General features: G+C 42.5%; 1 protein-coding gene across 2 annotated transcripts in view; it reads right to left on the bottom strand.

The window, feature by feature from the left end:
• LOC109855125 (T-box transcription factor TBX20-like) overlaps positions 1–22,746 on the bottom strand; it is a 40,519-nt gene that overhangs the window by 7,488 nt on the left and 10,285 nt on the right. For both annotated transcript variants that reach the window (XM_020428985.1, XM_020428986.1), the window contains exons 2-4: positions 16,991–17,246; positions 13,145–13,418; positions 10,084–10,248 (exon numbers count right to left, since the gene is read on the bottom strand). In XM_020428985.1, coding sequence (XP_020284574.1) covers positions 10,084–10,248; positions 13,145–13,418; positions 16,991–17,246 — 695 coding nt within the window. The remainder of the gene's footprint in view (positions 1–10,083; positions 10,249–13,144; positions 13,419–16,990; positions 17,247–22,746) is intronic.

Below are 22,746 nucleotides of genomic sequence, written 5' to 3'. Positions count from 1 at the left end.
CCGCGTGCGAATAAATCCTCGCGGGAGATGCATCCCGTGAGATGACGCTCCGCCACGCATGAGAACGCATGCCATGACGTGTGCAAAGCGCGAACGAGACATCCGGTGATTTTTCGCGTTCGCGAGTTATTGAAGAGCACGAGATTAACTAGACGAAGGTATCATCGAAAGAGCAACCAAAATGTGTAATAAATAATAAAAAATCTTTTGAGCGTGAAGAAAGGGAGCAATTTTTTTTTTTATATCAAATAAGAAATAATACAACGAAGTGAGCCGATTTGTAAAACAAAACATATCGCAAGTACGTGTCAGTAAGAAGAGTTTTTAATTTCTGAAATTTGAATATGTATCAGGTAAAGTCGAGAATAGAAGTTTTGTGAATTCGTCTCGTTATTCGCAACAATGTGTCGACCGTTTGTTGCTATCACGCACGAATCCTTTTGTATCCTTTGTAGATCTTTTTTGACGGTATATCGTGTTTTGCCAGAGAAAGACTCGATTTCGTCTTTAAATGGTCACCGACGTATGTACCTGCTCGCAATTTTCGAAAATCTTCTTCGTCATACAAGAAGATTTCGGTCGTTATTAGTCAGTTAATCGTCGTGAACAAAAACGCCGCATCTATAGGGTGTCTCGCCGTTGTAAAAGTAATATTTCGACTTTTAAAATAATTGTTTTATGTGATTAAAAATTTTGTCTTTTCGTTTATTAATAATCTCCAAATTGTCAAAGATAATTTAATATATAAAAACATTTTGTGTTTTGTTCTCTTTTGCAAATTCTAGTTTTACATGGAATATGATGAAACACTCATATAAATATATACACCCAGTGCATATAAATGCCGCGTAACTTCGAGTTCCACAGCGTGTCACGCGACAAAAATTTCAATGCGAAATTTGCGCATTTTCAAGACCGGCGGAAAGCAATTTTCTGTCAGCAGTACACGAAGAACCCTACATCAGGACTCGTCACCGATCGACGGTCTGAGGACAGATCGGCGCGACCGATCGAAAGACAGATAGCCAATTACGTCCAGCTGCGAAGCGCTGGGCTGATGAAAATTGAGAGAGAATTTGCGAACACAGTGGGCGGAGCGGACAGAGAAGACACGACGGTCTCCGGACGCCAACTTACTCGCGCCTCGCGTGCACAGGTCCATATAACCAGGAAGTGCAAGCCTTTTTACAAGAGAAATTACGCGAAGAGCAGGAAGAGGTCGAAAACCCCAAACTCATTCACTTTTTTCCTTTTACGCAAATTTGGATAATTGAGGCTTCGAGAATGATACAGATCTAAATCACACTTTGTGTAACAAAAACTGGACGCTCCGGAGTGTCCATTAGCGACCCACATCTGCGTGTAAGTTTTTTTTTTTTTTTATATAAACGAAGAACAAAATAAGATGTTGCTTTCTCGCAATGTGTCTTCTCTTTGATACGTCTGCAATTATGTACCTAAATTGTTCCAGGACATTATGTGATGTAAGTTGATTGATTTCAAATCGCATTATTTACAAAAGTGAAAAATGTAAAGACTGCTATTCAAAAAAAAAAAAAAAAAAATATTTTTCTAACGACACAAAGATTATTATTTAAATTGTTGTAACTCCTCTCTTCGTGATCAACGATCAAGATCGTCATAATTGAATAATTGCCAAGACTCGATTTCTCCCCGAAGGAAATAATTTTTAGCGCCGTAGATTTTTGATAGGCTAAAGTCGTTAATTGCGCGCAAGACAGTTATTATGAAAATATTCCGAGGAAGTGTGTGTGTGTTCGGAACCAATTTAAAATTAAAATCGCCGGCGCGAGCTCGATGATTAAAAGGCACCTCTAATAAACTCTCGATAACGCTTCGCGTATTGTTCCGGCGCGCGCTCGTAATCGAATTTGCAAGACTAATTGCGCGAGAGGCGACGCGGTGGATAAGCATCGTAAACTTCAGCTTAGCGCGGAATAAAGTCGAACATTATTTCACGCAACGATAATATTCAGTTTATCGGGAAACGCGTGTTTCCTCATTACGGCGACATTATGCACGTCGATCGTTGCCACGCACGGCGTTTAATTGCGGTAGCGACCTTAACACAACAGTAAATCAGCTTCGGTAATGGACAGCTTGACGGGCGTTTTTGATCGGCGTGTTGCAAACAACACGGAAATCTATACTTGTCTTTGCGAAATGAAGAGAGTCTGAACGTTGTCGCAATATTTTACAACGGATTTATACAGTGCTACGATATTGACGTTTGCCGATAAATAATGATGACTACTCGCTTTCCCTTCTCTTTTCTTCAAACCTCATATTTTGTCGAAAAAATTTTCGCAACCTTGAAATTGTAGAAAGTTTATCACATTCTCGAATCTTCTGATTTAGATTCCTCGTATGTGTTCGGAGATTTTGTCGGAAGTTCATATCATCTCGAATAAACTCTGCGGGATCAATTTCTGAACATCAACAACTTTTTCGAAATGTTTGAAATATCCCCAACTCTGTGACTTTCACCTTCTAAAATATATTCCTCACGTTCTCGAATCTCCGGAAAATATATGTGAATCCATCTCCGGTATTCTCTTGGATTCTCTCTCACTTAGATCTTCATATTCTTGAGGATTCTTGAGTTTTCAAATCTTCCAGTATTTACATCTCAGAATTTTAGGTCTCTGACTTTACGGATCCCTTGATACTTTAATCCTATTGCATCCTTAAACCCTCCGGATCTTTCCGGATGCTCCAATCCAGATCGGTCGGATCCTCGAATAATATCCTCGGCTCCGTGCGATCTTTACGAAACTCCTTTCGAGGAGCTTATGCGAACGCTATCGTCCCCTTACTTACGCGCACATCCCGAAGTCGCACACACCCGGTAGAGACGGCGCGAAATGAAGCCGTAGGTAATTGAAAGGGATGCTTTCGCACCCGTAGAGTCCCGAGTCTCTAATAATAGATTTAATAGAGACACGCTCATTGAGGAAGGGGTCCCGACGTTTCTCTCGCCTCGGCGCGCTATTTAGTGCCGCTTGTGCGCGCTCGCTCTCCGCCACGCTCGCACGCCCATCTCCGCCGCCTTTTTTTCGCCCTTTGCCGCCGAAACGCCGCTCTGCCGTTATGGTGACGACTAGCGATAAAATTAAATTATCATACGCCGACTGATTTATAAATACGTCGCGACGTAACGTCGCTAGCGACGTTTTAATTCAAACGCGACGCGCCTTTGTCAACGAAATGGACCCGAAAGAATATCTGTCCACGCGAGAAATCAGAGAATTCCAGGTCTTTTTTGTCCTGAAAATTAGGACATACTTACAATTTCGGTGTAATTTCTTTTCAAAAGATATCAATTATAACTAGAAAAATTACGTTTATTTCTAAATAAACTATTACTTATTTGCAAGCTTTTCATGTTCACTTGACACTTCCGATGATATTCATATACATATTCAACGTTCAAGATCTGAAAGAAACTACTATTGAGGGAGATTGCCACCTCGTTGGAATTGCAATCGCGAAGATCTATGATGCATCGCAATATACCGAGGAAGAAATGTGTTACTGCTACCTAACGACAAGGTTTTTTTTTTTTTTGTTTATCCTAGATAGTAGACGCGCGCATCAGAGACTCATGAAAATTCACGCAACCACTTGAGCGTTAATTCCCGGCAGTGCGAGCGGCGACACGCAGCCGTCCGTCGGTGTCAGGGGTCTCGATGAGAAGAAAAGTGTGATATCATAACATGATCATTAACGTCGCTTCGACGTCGACGAGCGGAAGCGCGTTAATTTTAATCTCTGCTCACGCGACGCGCGTGTTGCTTCGTCCCGAACGGCGAATTAATTAACCCTCACGCATGCGTGTTGCATCTCGCGTCGCAATACAATCTGAAACCTTGAAAGACATCGAATCGCGAAGTCTAACGAGCGATGTATATTCGATATAGCGAGATAACTCGTTCGAGATATCAAATAGACAACGTTGGGTACGCGAGATACGTCATTTACGAACGCAAAAGGATTTGGTACGAAGCGGCTTTGACAATCAAAGTCGTGTCAGCTTCCTCCTCAGCGTCGTTGGGAGGGCGACAAGAGAGGGTGGAGCAGCATAGCTCGCAGCCAAGCATGAAGTTCGACGAGGTCGAAACGCACAAGCGCCGAGTCGCCGTGTGTGGCTCCAAGAGAGGGGCCCAGCCCTTCTTCTTCTTCTTCTTCGTCTTCTTCTTCCTTCTTCTCCTCCTTCCTGTCTCATTTGAACGCGATTATTTATGTTTTCTTTCGTTCGCGCCCGCGCCGACGACGCCTGCAGCCACTAAAACCATTGCCTGCCTCCTTTTCGGCCTCTTCTGCCTCTCTCACCTCTTCCTTTCTTTCTTAAACGTCGATCTTCGCTTTCAAAATTGTCGACAAGTGAAAAAACAGAGAGAATCACAAACAAAAATCTTGAAAACACAGAAAATCTTGAAAAGGTTTTACAAAATTCTACAATTTCACATTCAATTTCACAATGGGATACGCGAAAATTTGATAATTGTTGTCCTAAGAATAAAGATCTAAAACACTCTATTTTAGAATTCAAACAAAGCGCTTGTCTTCTTAAATTTCAAACTTTAAAAAATTGAAAAACTACGAGAAAAAAAGATTCTTTGTTTTTTAACTGCGGAAATGTTTGCTGTTTTAGTTTTCTGGTGTTCTTTGTTTTCCTTCTTTTGTTTCTTTTGTTTTCTTTTCCTTAAAATTTTCTTTGTGCTTTCAATTCTCTCTCCCTTACCAGATTTCTTTCTTTAGCCGGCTCATTTGGTAATGTTCGAGTGCCGTGACAAGTGTCTGAATTATTGCTCGACACATATGGCGATTGTTAAGGAGCATGGTCGTTCATATTTTTGAGCATTGCCCTACATAGACTAGGGACGAGTTTGTGGCGCTTGTGTCGAACGATTATTCCTGGCTTGTCGTAACATCGGGGACTTTGCGTGAATTTAACCGACGTGTATACATATATGTATCTCCGACATGATTTTTATTCTGATGCGCGAACAATTCATTGCGATGATTTTGTATCCAATTATCCCCAGAGCCTACCATAAAGTATTTCCATAAGAAAATTGTTGATTAGACATTCTCCCTGAAATTTTGCATGGAACATTTGTATAATTACAATAGTGAGAAAAAAATTACGACGCTTCACAACCTTGAATGTAACTTCCGCATCAACGCCGATTGCAAAGCAAGCCGCGCTTATTACTGTTAATGCACGCTTACGCACCTAATTTACCGCAATTTCGCGAGACGGGAGAATAGATGTGCATCCTGCGACACGATGACGTGCAATCGCATACGTGTGCAAACACATCGTTAAATGTGCGTCGCAATTACGTCACCAGGTGTATCGAGTATAGCGCGCATTGTGCATTCGCAGGACGCGGCGACGCACAATAATTATTCATAATCGCATAATTATCACGAGATTTTCTTTGTATCTCATGTCTCTGCGTAATTAAGTACTCGGAACTGAAACGCGCGGTCATTGTGCGTGCATTTTTTCTTCTCTTTAATCTCGTCGCACATAAATTACCGAAAAAAAAATGTTATTTAATTATATCTCATTTTTTTGAAACCGCGTCTGCTAAGATATGGTTTTATGTAATTATCTCATTCCGACGTGTAACTCATGTGTGTCGACCTAACCAACTGGAACAGTTTCACACAGCTTCATAAAATAAATTGTATATTGTAGACAACTCGCGAGCGATCAAAGAGAGATTTGAGCTTAATAAAGACGACAATTAAAAGCAGAATAGATGAAAATGAATTGCGACATCGCGTGCAGCCAAGTTTCGGGCACGCCGAATTTCCAGCACGACCACTGGAAATACTACAAAGCGGAGACTGCCATCTTGTTGACAAATAAATTTCTAAAAGTAGGAGAGGCGCGAGGCATCTATCTCGGTCGGCATGAGAAACGAAAGCGCGCACAAAGTGGACAAGTCGTGGATAATAGACGACGACGAAGGCGTCGACTGTGACATTGTGTAGTCGATAAATAAATACAAAGCAACGAAAACAATTCGAGCGTAGATATAGTACAGACGCAATTGCAAATAAGGAGCAACGACTGAAAGACGGTTGCGACAGCAGTTTTCATACTGACAGACAAACTCCTCTCGGAGAGGAGTGGAAACTGATTCTATCTAAAATCAACAAAGAACGTTGTTGATTTGACACAGTGAAAACAATTATTTTCAAAGAAATTCAATACGATTGTATTGTATTTCATCAATTTGAATTTCATTTTTAATTTTTTTATTGTAAAATTTACAAGATACTTATTTTATTTATCTATTTTGTATATTTCTTTAGATCTTGAATTCTATTTTTATCAATTAAAAATTTATTAAAAATAAGCCTATTCAAGATTATAAATAATGAAAAATATTTTATTTTATTTAGAGCCTTTCCTGTTTTTATTAATTCCAAAGTTACTGATATCTTCACATCTCTCTCTCATTAAAGAAAGATCAAAAGAAATGGAAATCTTGGACGTAAATGCTCGTGGAAGTGTTCGCATAATGAATGTCCACAACGACGCGACCGGGAAAGTATGACGAAGAGCACCAGAGAGGAGGCGACATCAGGGGGCGATAAGGAGCCGGCAGAACGGATGGAGAACTACGGCAAGCAGCAGCCGGAGGGAAGGAAGAGAAACGGCAGTTAGGTTATGAATTATGACGTGGTGCGAGCGAGAAAGACGAATCGAATCGGTCGCGTAGGTCGTTATGAGTCTCGGGAAGGGAAACGGGAAGCCCGCCGGGTACTGGAGACGGCAAAAAGCGTGCGCAACGATACGCGGCATCGCGAGGAAAGACGGCAGTCTTCTTTAAACGAGCGCACACCCCCGACGATGACGACGAGCGATGAGAAACGCGCAAACCGCGACGAATGGGTTTCGAAACGGCGCACAGTGAGCGAACTCGGGGAATCTGTGCCAAAAATCGGTTGTACATACGAATTTGTTCGCCGATGGGGAGTCCGAATCATTCCGCTGAGATCGTTTGCCATCAGGCAACCAACCGCGACTCGCCGGCGCTGATGGTGCCGACTCGCGTTTCACACTTTTCATCCTTTATCTTTTGTTAAACTCAGCATGTGTCAGAGAAATTTCTTGAGTTGCGCATTGCCGTACGTGGTAATCGAATACATTTCACACACTAACGAGTATTTTAAACCAAATCTCTCGAATTTAATGGGTATGCAAAACTAACGAAAAAAAAAAGATTCTCTGCATTACTATTTCCAAAATTAGCATTTTGTCATTACCACGGAAAGTTTTTTATCGTTATCTTTATCTCCTTTATGTTAATGTTATTGTTAATAGTTTTGCCGTGTAGTTTTTTTGCCCGCAACTATTTCAGACTCGCAGTATCTCTTGCGTTCATCTCGCCGTGCAGTCTTTTTAATATATTGCCGATCCCGATCTTGTCAACAGCTGTAGCCTCTTTTTTTTTTTTTTTTTTTTACCAAATCTTGGGAGGCTTGTCTCACATTCTGAACAAGCCGTATCTGATCTATTCATCTACCTCGCGGCATCCGCCGTCGGTCGCGCACTTCGCTGCATTTCTACGTCACTAACGTGCATTCCACGATGCACCTTTATTCTTCTTCGTCTTCTAGCTCTCATTTGACCGCGGCGCCCACCGCTGACGTTCGCGATAATCGTCCGCCTCTTCTTTTCTTCGATCCCCGCCACTCTATTCCGTCTATTTTCGAGCTTGTTGAAAAGCCACAGCGACGTTCGCGCTCGCTCGCCATGTTCGCGAACACTTTATCCCCGATCGGATCGGGATTATTACCGCGAGAAGATTTAAGCTATGTTGCTCTTTTCGATCAGGACGAATGTGAATATCAACAATGTGGATGTTGTCTCGAAGAAGCTTTGACAATCGAAATAACGATCGGCCGATGACATTCGACATTCCTCTTCGGGAAGACGCGGAAAAAATTTGAGAGAAAAAAAAACGACGACAGGAGAACGGAAGAAACTCGGAGGCGACAAGGAAACCGCAAAGAACGATAATGACGAGACGAGAGGACGCAGAAAGCGACAGGCACAAAAGAGAGGACGGCGTGGAAGAGAAACTGGCCTGAGGTAATTGCCGGGGCGTCTCTTCGCACCTCATCATCATCATCAACAACCGCGTCGCTCTCGTCGTCGTCGTCGTCGTCGTCGTCGTCGTCGTCGTCGTCGTCGTCGTTGTTGTAGTCGTCGAGGGTTCGTGGGACCACCCGTTAGAGTCGCCGATTCCGTCGATTTTCGTCTGCACCGGCGTTGTCTTTTTGAAAAACTTTGTCGAAATTACGACAATCCCGAGCGAAACACTTTGCAACGGACAAATAAAGCGGATGATGAAGAACACCCAGTATTTCCGCGAGATGCTTAACGAGATCGAGTGTCACGCTAAAATATACGTGAATCAAAAGCGGATCATCCGGTCACGTGATTGCAATTAGAGAATCGCACTGTCATTATATTTTACGTGCCTTAACAGTGTTCAAGCCGAAAGTTTTTTTTTTATTCTTCAAGAATCAGAGCAAAGAATTTCGTCCGAATTAAAGCGTGCTTTCTCCCTGTGAAAAAAAAACCCGTTATTTCTCAAGGAGAACGAACAGCAAAACATATTGCTGATCTCGCGGTCCAAAAAGAAGAAGATCGATTAAACGAGACCGGGATAAACATCGGAAACACAGCCAGATAGTTGTCCGTTGTCGCCTCTGTGGAGGCGATCGTAGATCTTACCTACTGCGTCGAGATCCGAAATTCCAGCGTCGCTGCCTTGCGCAGAAGGGACGACGAAATTGAGTTCCTCTCGACGGCAACGAGATGGTGGAACGAGACGCGCCGCGACGCCCGTGGAATGCGAACGACGCTGACCTGGACCACACATGACGCCCGCGGTCGGTTCTAAACGACTATCGTGAAATACGATAATGCCCGTCGTTCCCGCGACGTTGAACACGGAATCTGAACTTGGACACGGAAGACGAGAGGTCGAGACTAGCAGACTCCGCGTTCTCCTTACGAATAACTCGGCTGTTTTGTGCGCCTTTTGATAGTTCGCATACCGCGCTATAATAGTGGCGAATCTACTTGGGGATCTTCGCGTTTTTAACGCGTCTATATTTGCCAACTTCTTTGTGTGACGCGTCACACATCTAATGACTTTCGAGCGATTAATATGTTCGAATTACAATGTTTCATTATAACAGAAATATTGTCTCAAACCGTTATATATGTAATATTTATTTATTATATAAAATCCAAACTTTTAGAAAATAATAATAGAGCCTTGTACAATTTATATTTCAAAAAAATATTATTAATTTGATTAAACAGAGTATTAAGACGAGCCAAATCACAAGATGTACTTGTGTCTCATTTTCATTCAGTATAAAACAAAAAATTTTTTTTATTTGAATCTTTTTCACTGTACAAACTACAATAATAAATTGAAATAAAAATTAACAAGTTAATCACAGCCCACGTATAATGTAAAATATAACTCTTTTGCTTTTTTTAGTAAAACACCAAAGACCACCATACTTACTTCACACTATAAGTTTACAAAATATACTCAACTTAATTAATTTGAATTAATTTGAGATTTAAAACATGATTGAAAAATAAAAGTAATTAATACATCATAAAGCAAAACTATCTTGTACAAAAATCTATTAAATATTTTGTATAATTGCAAAAAAAAAAAAGATAAACAAATTCTCTTTATACGCAGCGTATTCGCAGTACTTGTTAACGCCAATGTATACGCAAGATGTTACGCCAGTGTCTTAGCGCGATCGCTCGCTCTCGACAGAAACGATTATCGGGGATGAAAGAGAGCCGTGGCGAGCGAAATGGAGGAACCAGTCCCGTGTGGACGTGGCCGAGACACGGAGGACCGGAGGCGACCGGACGGACGATCGGACAGACGTACTAACCCGCCGCGCGGGATGAAAGATGGAGGAGAAAGAGAGCGAGTGAACAAAAGAAAAGGCGGGAGCGTTAACGGTAGCGAGAAACAAAGTGAAACTTACGAGCTGATTCTGATAGGCGGTGACAGCGGTGAATATGGCCTCCGGGAATATAAAGGTCTTGTGCGGCTCCTTCTCGAGGTCCACGATCGGCTTCGCCGTGCCCGAGTCCGGCCGCTTCACCAGGTGGATCCTCGGTTGATACTTGTGCATCGAGTTCAGCACCAGCTGCAAATTGTCCCAACTTACAACACCAGTCGTGTAGACATTCGCATAATGGAGGGATACACGTTCGCAAATAAACGCGCGGACCCGGTGAACGCTCGATTTTCCAAATAGACGCCTCTCCCTTCCCAATATTAGCACAAGGTTGCCGCGCGGGAAAACATTTCAAACATTCAATTCAGTGGGTATTTTTATTTTTTTTTCAGACACATCTGACATATGTTTAATATTGTATGCGTATCTCAAATATGTGATACGTAGTTAATATCAGTTGTTTCCTTTAAATATTCAAAAACCTTACTACAACAAAATGAATACGTGTGTCGATTTATTTTTTTTTCTTTTTTTTTGTATCGATTTATTTTTCTTCACATGACGCGTACAGTTAATAAATTGTTATTTTCGCGCATGTGAAATTCTATCCGTACGTTCGTCTCATGTCATAATTCAGAGACATAAATACGTATATTGCAATCCGAAGACTCTCTCAACGCGAGATTTGCGGGTGTCCGATTTCGTCCAATTAAGGCCGAAACGAAGTAACTGAACAATTCGAATGGACGACGATATCGGACATCGTCACACACGCGCGTTTTTTCATTTCTCCTCGCGTGCTTCGTTCTTTCCCATCCAGACCTTATTTTGAAGAGACCCCATTAGGGATCCTCGGATCGCTAACGGCTCATCTTTCTCCCGAAGACGTAGACGGCGAGATTACATCGAATTTCACGTTGACTTTCGTCAGTTCAAGAGATGTGAATCGGCGACGAAGACGCTCGATGGTATTAACAGCGGCAACAACAACAGAAAAGAGATCGGCCGCGTGAAGAAAAAGTGTATATGAATTAGGAGCACTTCGGAGCTCCCCGTTACCGTTCAAAAGAATCACTTTGCTCGCGTCTGGCAGCGTGTAACACCCTGAATACAAAATGAGTACCGTGAAGAAGCGCGCTGCCCCAATCGGAGTTCCTATTTACGTCAGTCATCCGATGAATTAAGGGAGGGGGAGGGCCCGATGCGCCGGCGAGAAAGAGGAGCTCGGGCTGACAATGAAACGGGCAAAGAGAGGGGGCCAGAAGAAGGGCGAGGAGGGTGAAGATGCGGCTGAGATTCTCGTGTCTTATGACAAACGAGACAACGGACTGTCAAATTATCCCGCGGAGCGACTAAATCACGCTACAATGAAATTCGTTTTGTCGGCTTTATTTTTCTCCTTTTCGCGCGCGACCAAAAGTTCGCAATTAGTCGAATTCTTAATTCGATGATATGTTTGAGTTGAAGGTCAAATAAAAAATGACTCGAAATTAATCGTTAAATACACTAATATTCATTGTGAAACGCAAGTGTTACTTTCACAACAGTTTTTATTATCTTATTTTTTAAATAAAATTTTATTTTCACAATGTCATCGCCGTTGAATTCCGCTAAATGCGAATCGGTTGAAGCAACTGTGTCATGTTATGGTTACGGGAAATAAACTTACGCGGAGAGTAAAATGTGAGTCTGAATACAACATAGAGGAAGGTAAGATATAAACGCTGTGTAAAACCTCTTCGCAACAAAATATAGCAAAACATCACATCGTATTGCGTTCCACTTTGCTGAACTTTGTTGAACCTAACAATCGATGCCGGTCGATTTATTAATGCAACAACTGGCGGACGCGGTAGGCGTGCACTCGCTGTCTTCGACGCCGGCGATGTCGTACTTTTAGCCGCAGCTGCGCCGAGTAACGTGTAAAAATTTAATGCGCGAGCTGTCGTAGATCGGCCACGTCTGCCATCGCGAGAAAACGTGGAAAAGTCTCTGTGAAACAGTCTGTAGAAAAATGTCGACGACTCGATAGAATGTTCGCGCGAGATAACGATTACAAACTGAACTAAGAGATGTGTCGGAAAAAAAACACACACTATTGCTTCTTCATCTTTTTTGATAAATTATAATCTTGTTTTTTTTTTTAATTTCAATAATAATTATTAGCATATCTAGTATGTCTCATTGGCATAACTAGTATACAAGTTAATAAATAAAATATATGTATAAATAAAAGATGTAGAAATAAATGTGCAGCATACACACCAAGAGACAGTTGTCAGCGAAACTGCTGCTATAAAACCTCTACGTTTACACAAGAACAAAAATAAAATAAAATATCCAATAAAAAATAATAAACAATTGAATACGCTAACAGAAAGGAGAATATAGATAATAAATTTGATTAGTAATATATTACATCTTACGACAAGAATAATTTTTACAGTGGTAAGTGTTGAGATGGAGGAAACAGAGAAGCGTCTCTACCAATTTTATTTCATTCGCTTTTCGCCGGTTCGCGCGTATCATTCAGAAGAACGATGGCAAGACATTTCACATAGCGTCGCAAATCGCGCGATTAAGTTACTCATTCTGTCGTTATAACAGCTTAATAATAGAGGTCGATCTTCGCGGCGGAGATCTGACAAGTGTCACGAGAAATTAACCAGAGATACCTCCGCGCGAGAAATAGACGGATGAGATCTTATAAATTAATTAATTCAATAAGAAACTTAACACATCCGTCGTAACACGAATTGGGAAACTGCATTTCGTCGAAGTTGACTTTTTATAGCAAACCGAGGCCGGAAGTGCAGAGATTATTCATGCGAAAATGAACAGCGCTCAACTGCTGAGGTTTTATTCACATGTTCATTGAGTTTGAACGCAAATAATTCAATCAGCGATACAAAACTAATATGCTTCTCTCCGGTACGTTTCTTATCTCTTTTTTAAAACATCTTTTAAAACTTGACGGAAATAATAAAACTTCATTTATTTACATTAATCTGTGCGATTGTATCTTAATGAAAAAAGTTGAGAAGAAATAAGTTTGTTGTCGCTTAGAAAAAATTTTTATACTCACGTGTCCGTGTCGATCCATGTCGTTATTGGTGAGCTTGACTTTCTCAAAGGATACGACCTGCTTTCGGAGCTGTTCGCCTGTGAACGGTGAATCCGGATGAACGTACAGCCGGGGTGGCGCCGGAGGGTCCGCCTTCCCGGCTACCAGCCAACAGCTTCTGTGATATGCGTACCGATACCTCTTGTTGTCGACCGGTACAATGTCCATCAGGACCGCATACCGACTATCAGCCTTTAGCCCGTTGAAGGACACGCGGCACGTCGGAAACATCCGCCTACAGCAAATACAAGAAAATCTTCGGTCAAAAAAAAAAAACAAGTCTAAAACTTCCAAAATCAAGCTTTTAAATTCAAAATTTAAAATTAACTAAAGCTCAATAGAGGTCGCTCGCATAGAGACAAAACTGGAACGTTTCTCTGAAATTCGACAAAAAATAGAGCAAACTGCTGTTTCAATAATCAATTCTCCGGGATGATTCGCGGATAATTTTAAAGGTTGACCTGTTCACGGTCATCGAAGATGTACGGGAAAGAGAATGACGCGATGAAGAGAGAGAGAGAGGGAGAGAGAGAGAGCAACGGGTCCAAACTAGCGATTATGGGCCAGGGGGGTCGCGAGGACAAGGGAAGTCTGGCGTGAATGTTTTGCCTCGGAGGCCAAACATTAATACCGTGTCGGGCCTCCCGCTGCTCGACCACTAAAACGCGGGGACACCCGCCGATCTTATCTACGTCTTCTCCTCGGTCCTTGTCGACTCGGTATGCATTCATCCCGCCAGCGCCACGAGTGTGAGTAATGCTTTTATTTATCAAACCGTCTTTTGTTAATGAATTGAACGAGGGAGAAGGTGAATCCTACTGTCCTCTGCCCTCGTTCGTTTTGCCTGATTTTCGACTCTTCCCCTCTTTTACGCGACCATTTCTCTCGCGACACACCAAGACCTCGAAGACGCCTGCGACTTTCTTCCAGCGGATTATCCGCCAAATTCCCAGTCGTAAGGATGTGTCTGAAAATTCAGTCTGCGCTTGCTAAAGGAATAAGAATCTTCGAAAATAAAAGGACATAAACTATCTTCCTAATTTTTAACACATTAATTTTGTAACGTAGATTTTTTCAAAAAATGGCTCAAGAACATCGAAGATAAGTGAAACATGAGAGCAAGAAGAACGAGCGTAAAAAAAAGAAGAAGAGACAAGAAGGTTAAAGAGAAAGAGGGGAGTCTCGCAAGATTGCTTAGGATTTGGCGGAAAGTCTCGAGAACGATAAGGGGCGGTAAGTTGACGGCTGAAGGAAGCGACGACCACAGTGTCGCTAAGACGCAGATCTAATTACCGACGCACGAGTAGGCGCGCATCCAGCTGGAGGAACACACCCTTTAGAGAAAGGAGAAGGAAGGATATCTGCGACGAGAATAAAGAGCGAGGGATGTTGGCTTCGTGGCGGGCAATTAGGCGCGCGTCGGCCGCGTCGTCCCTTACCATCTTTTCCGCCTCCTTTCTCTTCGCTTCCGGAGTTTCCCGCTTCTTCGGGAATCCTGATGGTATTCGTTGCGCGCGACCACTCCACCTCAAATCGCCCTTCTGGGCCGGTTCTCGCGACCCTTCCCGCATAAAAGCCTAATATTTTTCTTCGATTCACTGAGAACTTTTTGATTTGAAAGTAATATTTTTTTAACGCCTTTTGTGTGATAAAAACATTATGCAAAAACATCTCGGAAAAAAATGTGGAAACATATATGTATTATAAAGTCGATTATAATATTAAATAATCCGAGATATACAAGGTGATTGTGTATATATTTCACAATTGCTTTAGTGTAACATCTGGTAGCACACCTGAGACGAGTAAATATCTTTCGCACGACTACAGCCACGTCACTGTAAATCCTTTCTTTCTGTGAATAACGCGCATTTTTTGATTATCTCAAAGATGCATTTCATATTCCACGATCAAGTCATCTCGATCCGACACATTGATATAAAGGACTATTTTCCGTCAAATAGTTACCTTCGCGTCCGATGTTAGCATTTCCGTCGTTAAGTCGGAGATATATGTTTGAGGTGGTATATCGTGAGAGTCGAGACGAACGCGAACATAAAACTTCTCGGCCGCCTTCCGCGAAGAGGTAGGAGGCAGTCCCGAGATCCCTCCAGGACTTCTCCCCTCACAGTGTGATCCCACTCGAATCCTCACGCCTCCGGTCGCCACCGCTCGTTCCAAGGACCCTTATAAACCTGGCATAAGCTCGCCCGGTTTCTACACCGGCCCGACTAATTGACTGACGGTCAATATAGCAATTTAACCCACCGCTTGCCACCAGCTCGTTCCCCCGCTTTTTATCCTCACTCTCTCCTCTCCTGCCCTCCCTCCCCCTGCCCCTCTAAACCACCATTTCTGCTGCCCAGGTAGTTTTAACTCTTTCACAGTTTTGTATTACTAGACACACACACACACACACACACACACACACACACACACACGATATTTGTATATTCTTATTCTTTTATTTGCGCTGCATTATGTTACTTTCTTGTGATGCGCCGTTGAATTTGTTTGTTCCTAAAAAGGATGTCCTTTATAAAACGGAAATAATGCGCGTACGCACAACTAAGCTCACGTTTCACTCAGTCGATTGCCTTCTTGCGGTTTTACATTCTTAAACGAATTGAAAGTTTACGTTTGAAAATCTTAATATTCTTTTTCTCTCTCCCGTCGTTTTTTCGAGGCTCGTGATCTGTTCGCTGCAGCTGCAGAGTTTTTTTTATTCACCAGCGATACTTGTCGCAATAATAACGTCGCACAAACACAATCTCGCCGATCGTTAATTTTTTCTCTTTCTTCTCTCTTTATCTAAAATAACTTTTTTTTTTTTTATCGCGACAGATGTATATGAGAGATAAATGTTGGGAATTTTTATTTGTTTATCAAATTGTGAAAAAACTAAATTTCAATTGTGTTTGAGGTATAAAATTCTTTCTCAGAAACAAAGATATTGTTGTTTTTTCTTTTTTCAAAATTTTATCTTGTTCGATTTTTGTGATTGAAGAATCGTAATTTTAATGCGATTAGAACGTTTGTGCTTATGTTTCGGTGTAACGTGTCAGAAAAGTGACAGCTTGCTCAGAGTAACGACACCTCTCGCGCCCTAACCTTAGCCCGTTGTTATCGTCGGTGTCCCCTAAGGGAATTTTCGTGGGTGCCGTGTCGTGACCCATGGCAGGACGTGATTGAGTTTGCAGCGACATCGCCCCGGGGCGACGGTGGCGGTTTCGGAACGAAAGGGCGAGCGGCCGCGAGTAATGAGAAAGAGTCAATCGCCTCGACGTTGTCCAAGAGAAACCCGGCCTACAATGCATTAGTGGTACAACGTCCCGAGGGAATTCTCCGGACGTCAGCTGGCTGACTCGGGGATAGCGCTGTCCCCCAAGGAACAAGACTGGAATTGTTTCCACAAGGCAATCTTTCGATTGATTGCGAAACATGCGCGCAACACCTATCTACCCACTTTGATATTATCTCGAAAGAAAACGATAAAAATTGTATCGCAAACTGGAAACACAGGCTTAACAAGTGACAAATCACGATACGCGATGCATATTACGTGTGTATATAAACAAGATATGATTTATAACACATCAGTAATAATTAATAAATTTTAAAACATCGTCGAGTGAAAAATCCAGCAATCACCATTCGTGTGGTTGAAAAAGTGAAATTTATCGAACCGAATATCTCCGGAGTGACTCCGGTTTTATCTGTGATAACGAAATCAGCGTAGATCAATCTGGACATCGATCATTCCTCTCAAACAGCGGAAATCGATAACTCGAAACATGTTTGACTCACCTGCCGGTCTTTGTGATGATCATCTCCGTGCCGAGCTCGTTGAATTTGTCCCACAGATCTTTGGTCTCCAGGTGACAGACTACGTGTCTAAGTTCCTCGCAGTTTGAGCGTTCCTGGAGCAGAGGATTCACTACCGGCGAGACGGTGTTGCCGCTCGTGCTGCCGGTGTCGTCCGTTTCCGGCTCGTCCTCCGCATTGATCGTCTCGGGAATCGGCGGTGCACCGCGAGCGACCCCAGAACCGCTGGCTTCCCTTTCTGCAAAATCACAATTTTTGCAATTGCAACAACACTTGTGCGTCTCTTTTGATATTGATTAACATTTAAAACTCTCGCCGCGATACGTTGATACTAAATTATTCTGAAGAATATTATTCGTCGCTATGTCTTTACTATGAGTTATTAGCCACCTTGCAGCGCCGTGCTTTTTTATTCCGTCATCAGCGCGTCGCCGTTTCGAGCGGAAACGATCACGAAAGGGAAACCGCTTCCGGCACGAAATGCGATATAAAAATTGGCGGAACGCGTAGTAAAACTTCACCTCGAGAGAAGAGACAGTCGAGCTTAAGAACCGACATTTATCATCGCCCGTGTCATTGACGCTCGTTTTTATCCATTCAAGCCGCAGCTACTAAAATAGCGACATCAGCGAACGAAAGTTAAACGTGAATGAACCGCGCCTGATGAATATTTAAGAGTCGTTCAATTACAGGTATATCTCGCCGCTGTGTTTCGCACGACGATGATATTCTCTCCTCTTGCGAGAGTCGCGTCGCACTTTCGCCGCGCGGTTGCGCGCGGCGAGCGAAATTTAAAAACAACGTTCGCTCGTCGATTCGTAATTTACGGGAGGCCTCCCATTACCGCAAATTGTTATTAATTTTGTCCGAAGGAGCCGACGCGGACGCATTGCGATAACTCGATTCTAAATTACGTACGACAGGCCTCGGCATCGATTAATATCTTTTCCCGTAAGCGCTTTTACGCCGCGCCGCGTTCTACGTGCATCGTCAACCTCGCGCGAAAAGTTTCGCGATTTTTTGCGCGAAAGAAGTTCGCTGTTTACGTATGCATAGACGTTAATGAAAAATCGTTTTCGTGACGCGCAATTATTTACCGCTTACATTCGACGACTCTATTAGCGGTACGTAACGAAGGGAGTGTTTCGTCGAAATGAAGATTTTAATCGTAAATTAAATGAATGTTAAGAAGTTAAAAATGCCGATCGATATATCAAAGTAATGCTTTTTTCCCTGAACTCTACCGTCTCGAAAGATAATAAAACCTTACATTAATCCATATTAAACATTTAATTAACGATACGCATGCGACGTATCTTTTCTTTATTCATTAAAAGTTAATGTATTAAAAACTCTGTGTATACGTTTTTGTTTTTAATCACATCGAGATAGGATCGAATGATTTTTACTGTGTAAAGTGCGGAAGCGAGATAGTATCGCGAATGTGTCAAAAGCAGTTGAAAGATGTGATAACAGAGATGTAAAGGTTTTGAGAAACTTACAGTTGATTAGAATGACTCACTTGATTAATGCCTCGAATTAACTCGAAGACACCGCGGCATTGAGGCGTTTTATTTCGCGTAGATTTGCGCTAATCTCTCGCGTTTATAAGCGTAAATGTCTCGGTTACATGCGCACCGATGTAATGTAATGTTGTGTACAATTCTACGGCGTTCAATCACGTTGCAACGTAAATCTAAGCGTAATCCATTTGACGGTGGTTATAGGTATCCAGTTATCGATGATAATATATCGTCAGCGAAATAAATGACGGCTGCGCGATAAGCGCGCGTTCTTTCCGACGGTTCGGCATCGCGGCCGATTATAAATAAACGCGAACGCGAACGCGTATACACACAGGCGCGGGGAAACACGCCTGGCCTTACAATTATATTACGCAGATTACTTCCGATTTTAATGACGCAAGAGAAAAGTAATCGGCTGATAAAGCCGACATATTGCCGTCAGCGGTGATTAATTCTTACGCCACGACGCGCGGCTCGACCGCAGGAAGACGAGCTTTCCACTTCGAGATACACGCGAATTTCTAGCGGAACGTTGATTACGCGTCCCATCAAGATTAACTTTTCAACGTGTTGTAATTGTTGACGTGAGAATCACAGACTCAATTTCGTTTGAATGACTTTTATCCGCGTTGTTGAGATAAAACTAATCGTAAAGAGAGATGAAAAAAAAAAAAAAAAAAAAAATGAATGAAGATAATTTAAATGAAAAGTTATATAGCTAAAGTGATTATTATTTATCTTGATGGTTTTACGATACGAGTAAACTCGCGATTTATCTGCCACGTTAGTCGTCATGTGAAAGTATATTGCGATGTATGTGTTCTTTGTTGAATTCAGACGCAATTTTTCAAACCCAACGTTCCGATAAGGGCAACCTCTGCTTGCGGAACTGAGATCAGACTTATTTATACATCTAACGGGAGAGAGAGAGAAATCGCCATTTTAACAGGTCTCTTCTCCTGGGCGTAATTCGCGGGCACATATTTACCACGTGCGCCTTCGCGCGTTTCCATAGATATAAGAGCCGCCGCGCTGTTGTACTCGAGGAAACCGTAATAAACTTCGTAATGGGCAGTTACGAAGTACCGACTTGGCCGGTATGTCAGGTGCCGGCTATCAATTTCGCGCGTTGATGCCGCGCGCGAGAAATTAATTGTCCATTCGACATAAGGCGAAATCCGGCGTCGGTGTTTATACGACTTCGTTTTCCCGGTTTTCTCTCAGCAAGAATCCACGGTTGATCACCGCGCATTACCGTGTATTTTTCTCTTACCGGAAACGAGAACGCAAAAAAAAAAAAAAAAAAACAAAAGCAACGAACTTGTAGCGCCACTGCTACAAGTGACGCGAGACAATTGGAAACTAAAATTCTTTGATTAACTTTATGATATTTTTAATTTCACTGGATTTGCTTGTTTTCTCCGCTTCTAATAACGCCGTACTGATTTTGATATTGTGTTGTTGTTCGATATTATAATTCCACGAGCTTGAAATGAAAATCTGATTGAAGCAGATCCGCTGCGACATTTTTAATCTTTTGCGGAGCTTAACTGATACGCGCGCACAAACGAGGAAGTAACGCGGTGGTAAGTAAAGTCTCTTGGTTTACCTTAAGTTACGGGAGGTTATAATTTCACGAACCGCCGCTCCTTACGGCCGACATCATGCTAATAACGCTAAACTAAAGCAAGCTCCGTCGTAAGTGGATAATTATCCTTTTTTCCAGGCGCGCTCATTATGTCGCTCGCCGGCGTGTATGACCGTTGTGCCGTAATCGACGGAATCAATCATTTTGCATTTAATTACGACTAAAAGAGATGAGAAAAGAATTCCCGCAAAGCTCGAAAGACGTGCGATATTATTGATCAAAAACGATTACCGGCAAATACGTGTCACGAATTATCGTCCAACTCGATATGTAAATTAGCATCACGTCATTCGATCGTTACTTCACCTCGCATTTACACCACGCACACACACATTTCGCGGTAAATGCGGCTATTTGTTCCTCCGCTCACGAGCACCGTGAATCCGGTTTTTTTTTTTGCATTGGCGAAATAAAATCTCAATTTAAATCAGCAATAAATACGCAACAAAACGTTTCAATATACATAAATATAGATAATATTCTAAATGCATTTTTCAAATATTTTATATAGTTTTATATCTTTTATTTAGTTCTAATTTTTTAATAATAACCAACACTTTACTCTAATTTCATTTTGCTCGTTTTGACAACTGAACTGCTTTGGCGGAGGTTAAGGGGAGTTTGATCCGAGATATCGGGCGCGACTGTTTGCGCAATAGTAAACTACTCGGCGGCCGCAGCGTATAGCGGAATATTAGGTACGAATTACCACTTGCAATAACAGTAATCTTCATTCGTCGGCCGGCTTTTAGCCGTAAAACGCAGCGGAGAGTCCCTTGTGGTCGCCGAGCTCTGTATTTACGTTGCGCTCTGAGCTCTCTCGCGGCTGCGAACCTTTCAATATAGGAGGATCTTCGTCGACGGGGATTATCCGCACGCAACTCGTCGTTTTCACCGTGGAGAGGGCTCGATAACCACAAAGCAATAATTAATTACCGTCGGCACCGATACGCCGATTTATCGGCGATTATTACCCGGCGAGAGAGAGGCCTATACACCTGCACCGAGAGCCGAGTTGCGCGCGCGCGCGGCGTTTAACACTCCGCGAAGAAGTTATTTAACGGTCGCGAGATCGAGTATATAAATCCCGAAACGGCCGATCAATATCGCTTCATTAATACAACGCGATGGGCGTAGCCGGAATTATAGTTACACCTGCGGTAACGTGAAGATGTTTTCGCGCGGAATTTTTCCTTTTACGTAAGGTTATTCTTCAGAATCGTATAGTGTTTCGATTTTAATCTTTTGTTCATTTTAATTATAGGGTACAAGTAAATAAAGATCATTTTTTAAAATTCTTTCTCTCTCTCTCTCTCTCTCTAATCTTTTCTTTTTGTTTCTCTTCTTATCAGATTTTTTTATCAGAAATTAATAAGAAATCTAGAATGTCTTATCAGAAATATTAATAATATTATCAATTTACTCATAATATTATCAATTAATTGAATTAATTTGTTTTTTAGTAACATTGTGCGATGCCGGAATTAATGATTTATTAGAAACATCAAGAATAGTTCAGACAATATCGCGTGCACGCGTCACTCGTAGTTTAGAAACGATAATCACCGACGACGCGACGTGCATCGCGACACATTACTTCCCGAGAACATCGCGTGGTCTGGAAATCGAATATGTTTCTTCGCTTAATTACGGAGAGGAACGACAACGAAGGGAAAGAGAGAATCGGCGTCCTCTCGGATATCCGTGATTAAGTTGCCAGCGAGGGTCGCGCGTCTTGACGCGATAAGAGCCCCGCCATCAGACGGTATACCTGCTGCGTCACGTCGATCGCAAACATATGTACGCGAACCCGCGGGTTTTTCGAGACATCGCCGACACAAGTACCTAATAAGCGACCGGCGTAAACCGCGCGTTATATAAAAGTGACGCACCGTAGGCGACGTGACGGTTCAATACGTCGCGAAGCTGTCAATTTCCACGTGTCAATCTATCTCAGTCATTTTCTCTACACGACAGTTTTACTTTTTTTTTTTTTTTTTGATAGAATTTTATACTTATATATAAAAAAAAAATTAAGATAAGAAACCAAAGATCAATTTTAAAAAAAGTTACAAACTGCCTGATACCTGAATAATTCACCGAGACGACGTAGTACTCAAGGTAGATGTTCAAATCGGCAAGAAAATTGCTCTCACCGGAGCGAGAGATATCGTTGCAGCTGGCGGCTCGCGTAATTAGAGAGAAACAAGTGCGCGAGCGAGAATTTCTCGCGATGTGTGGTCCGTCATCCGCGTATTTTTATTCGACACGATCTACGGCCGTGTTAAACGACTGACGAAACGGATGACGAGCCGCGCTGCGGCGACTGAAACTGGCCGACTCTCGTCTGACAAGTCTCGCCCGTCTTTGCGGCACGTAGAATGAGTTACGGTTGCGAGCGAGCGAGCGGGCCAACGCGGATCAAAGCGCTCGCGGGACAGATTGAAACGGATCGTGAAGCGGCCGGTGCACGCGGACGATCTACGAGGCTCCGCTCTCTACGAAGAGAACAAACGCCGTCCCGTTTGAACAGCTCGACAATCGCGAGTCGAGCGACGCGCAAA

This window comes from Pseudomyrmex gracilis, unplaced genomic scaffold (genome assembly GCF_002006095.1).
Source record: "Pseudomyrmex gracilis isolate BER0280 unplaced genomic scaffold, ASM200609v1 scaffold_81, whole genome shotgun sequence".
NCBI classification, from domain to species: domain Eukaryota; kingdom Metazoa; phylum Arthropoda; class Insecta; order Hymenoptera; family Formicidae; genus Pseudomyrmex; species Pseudomyrmex gracilis.
The sequence above is the reverse complement of the archived record's forward strand: the minus strand, read 5'-3'. Positions and strand labels throughout refer to the sequence as shown.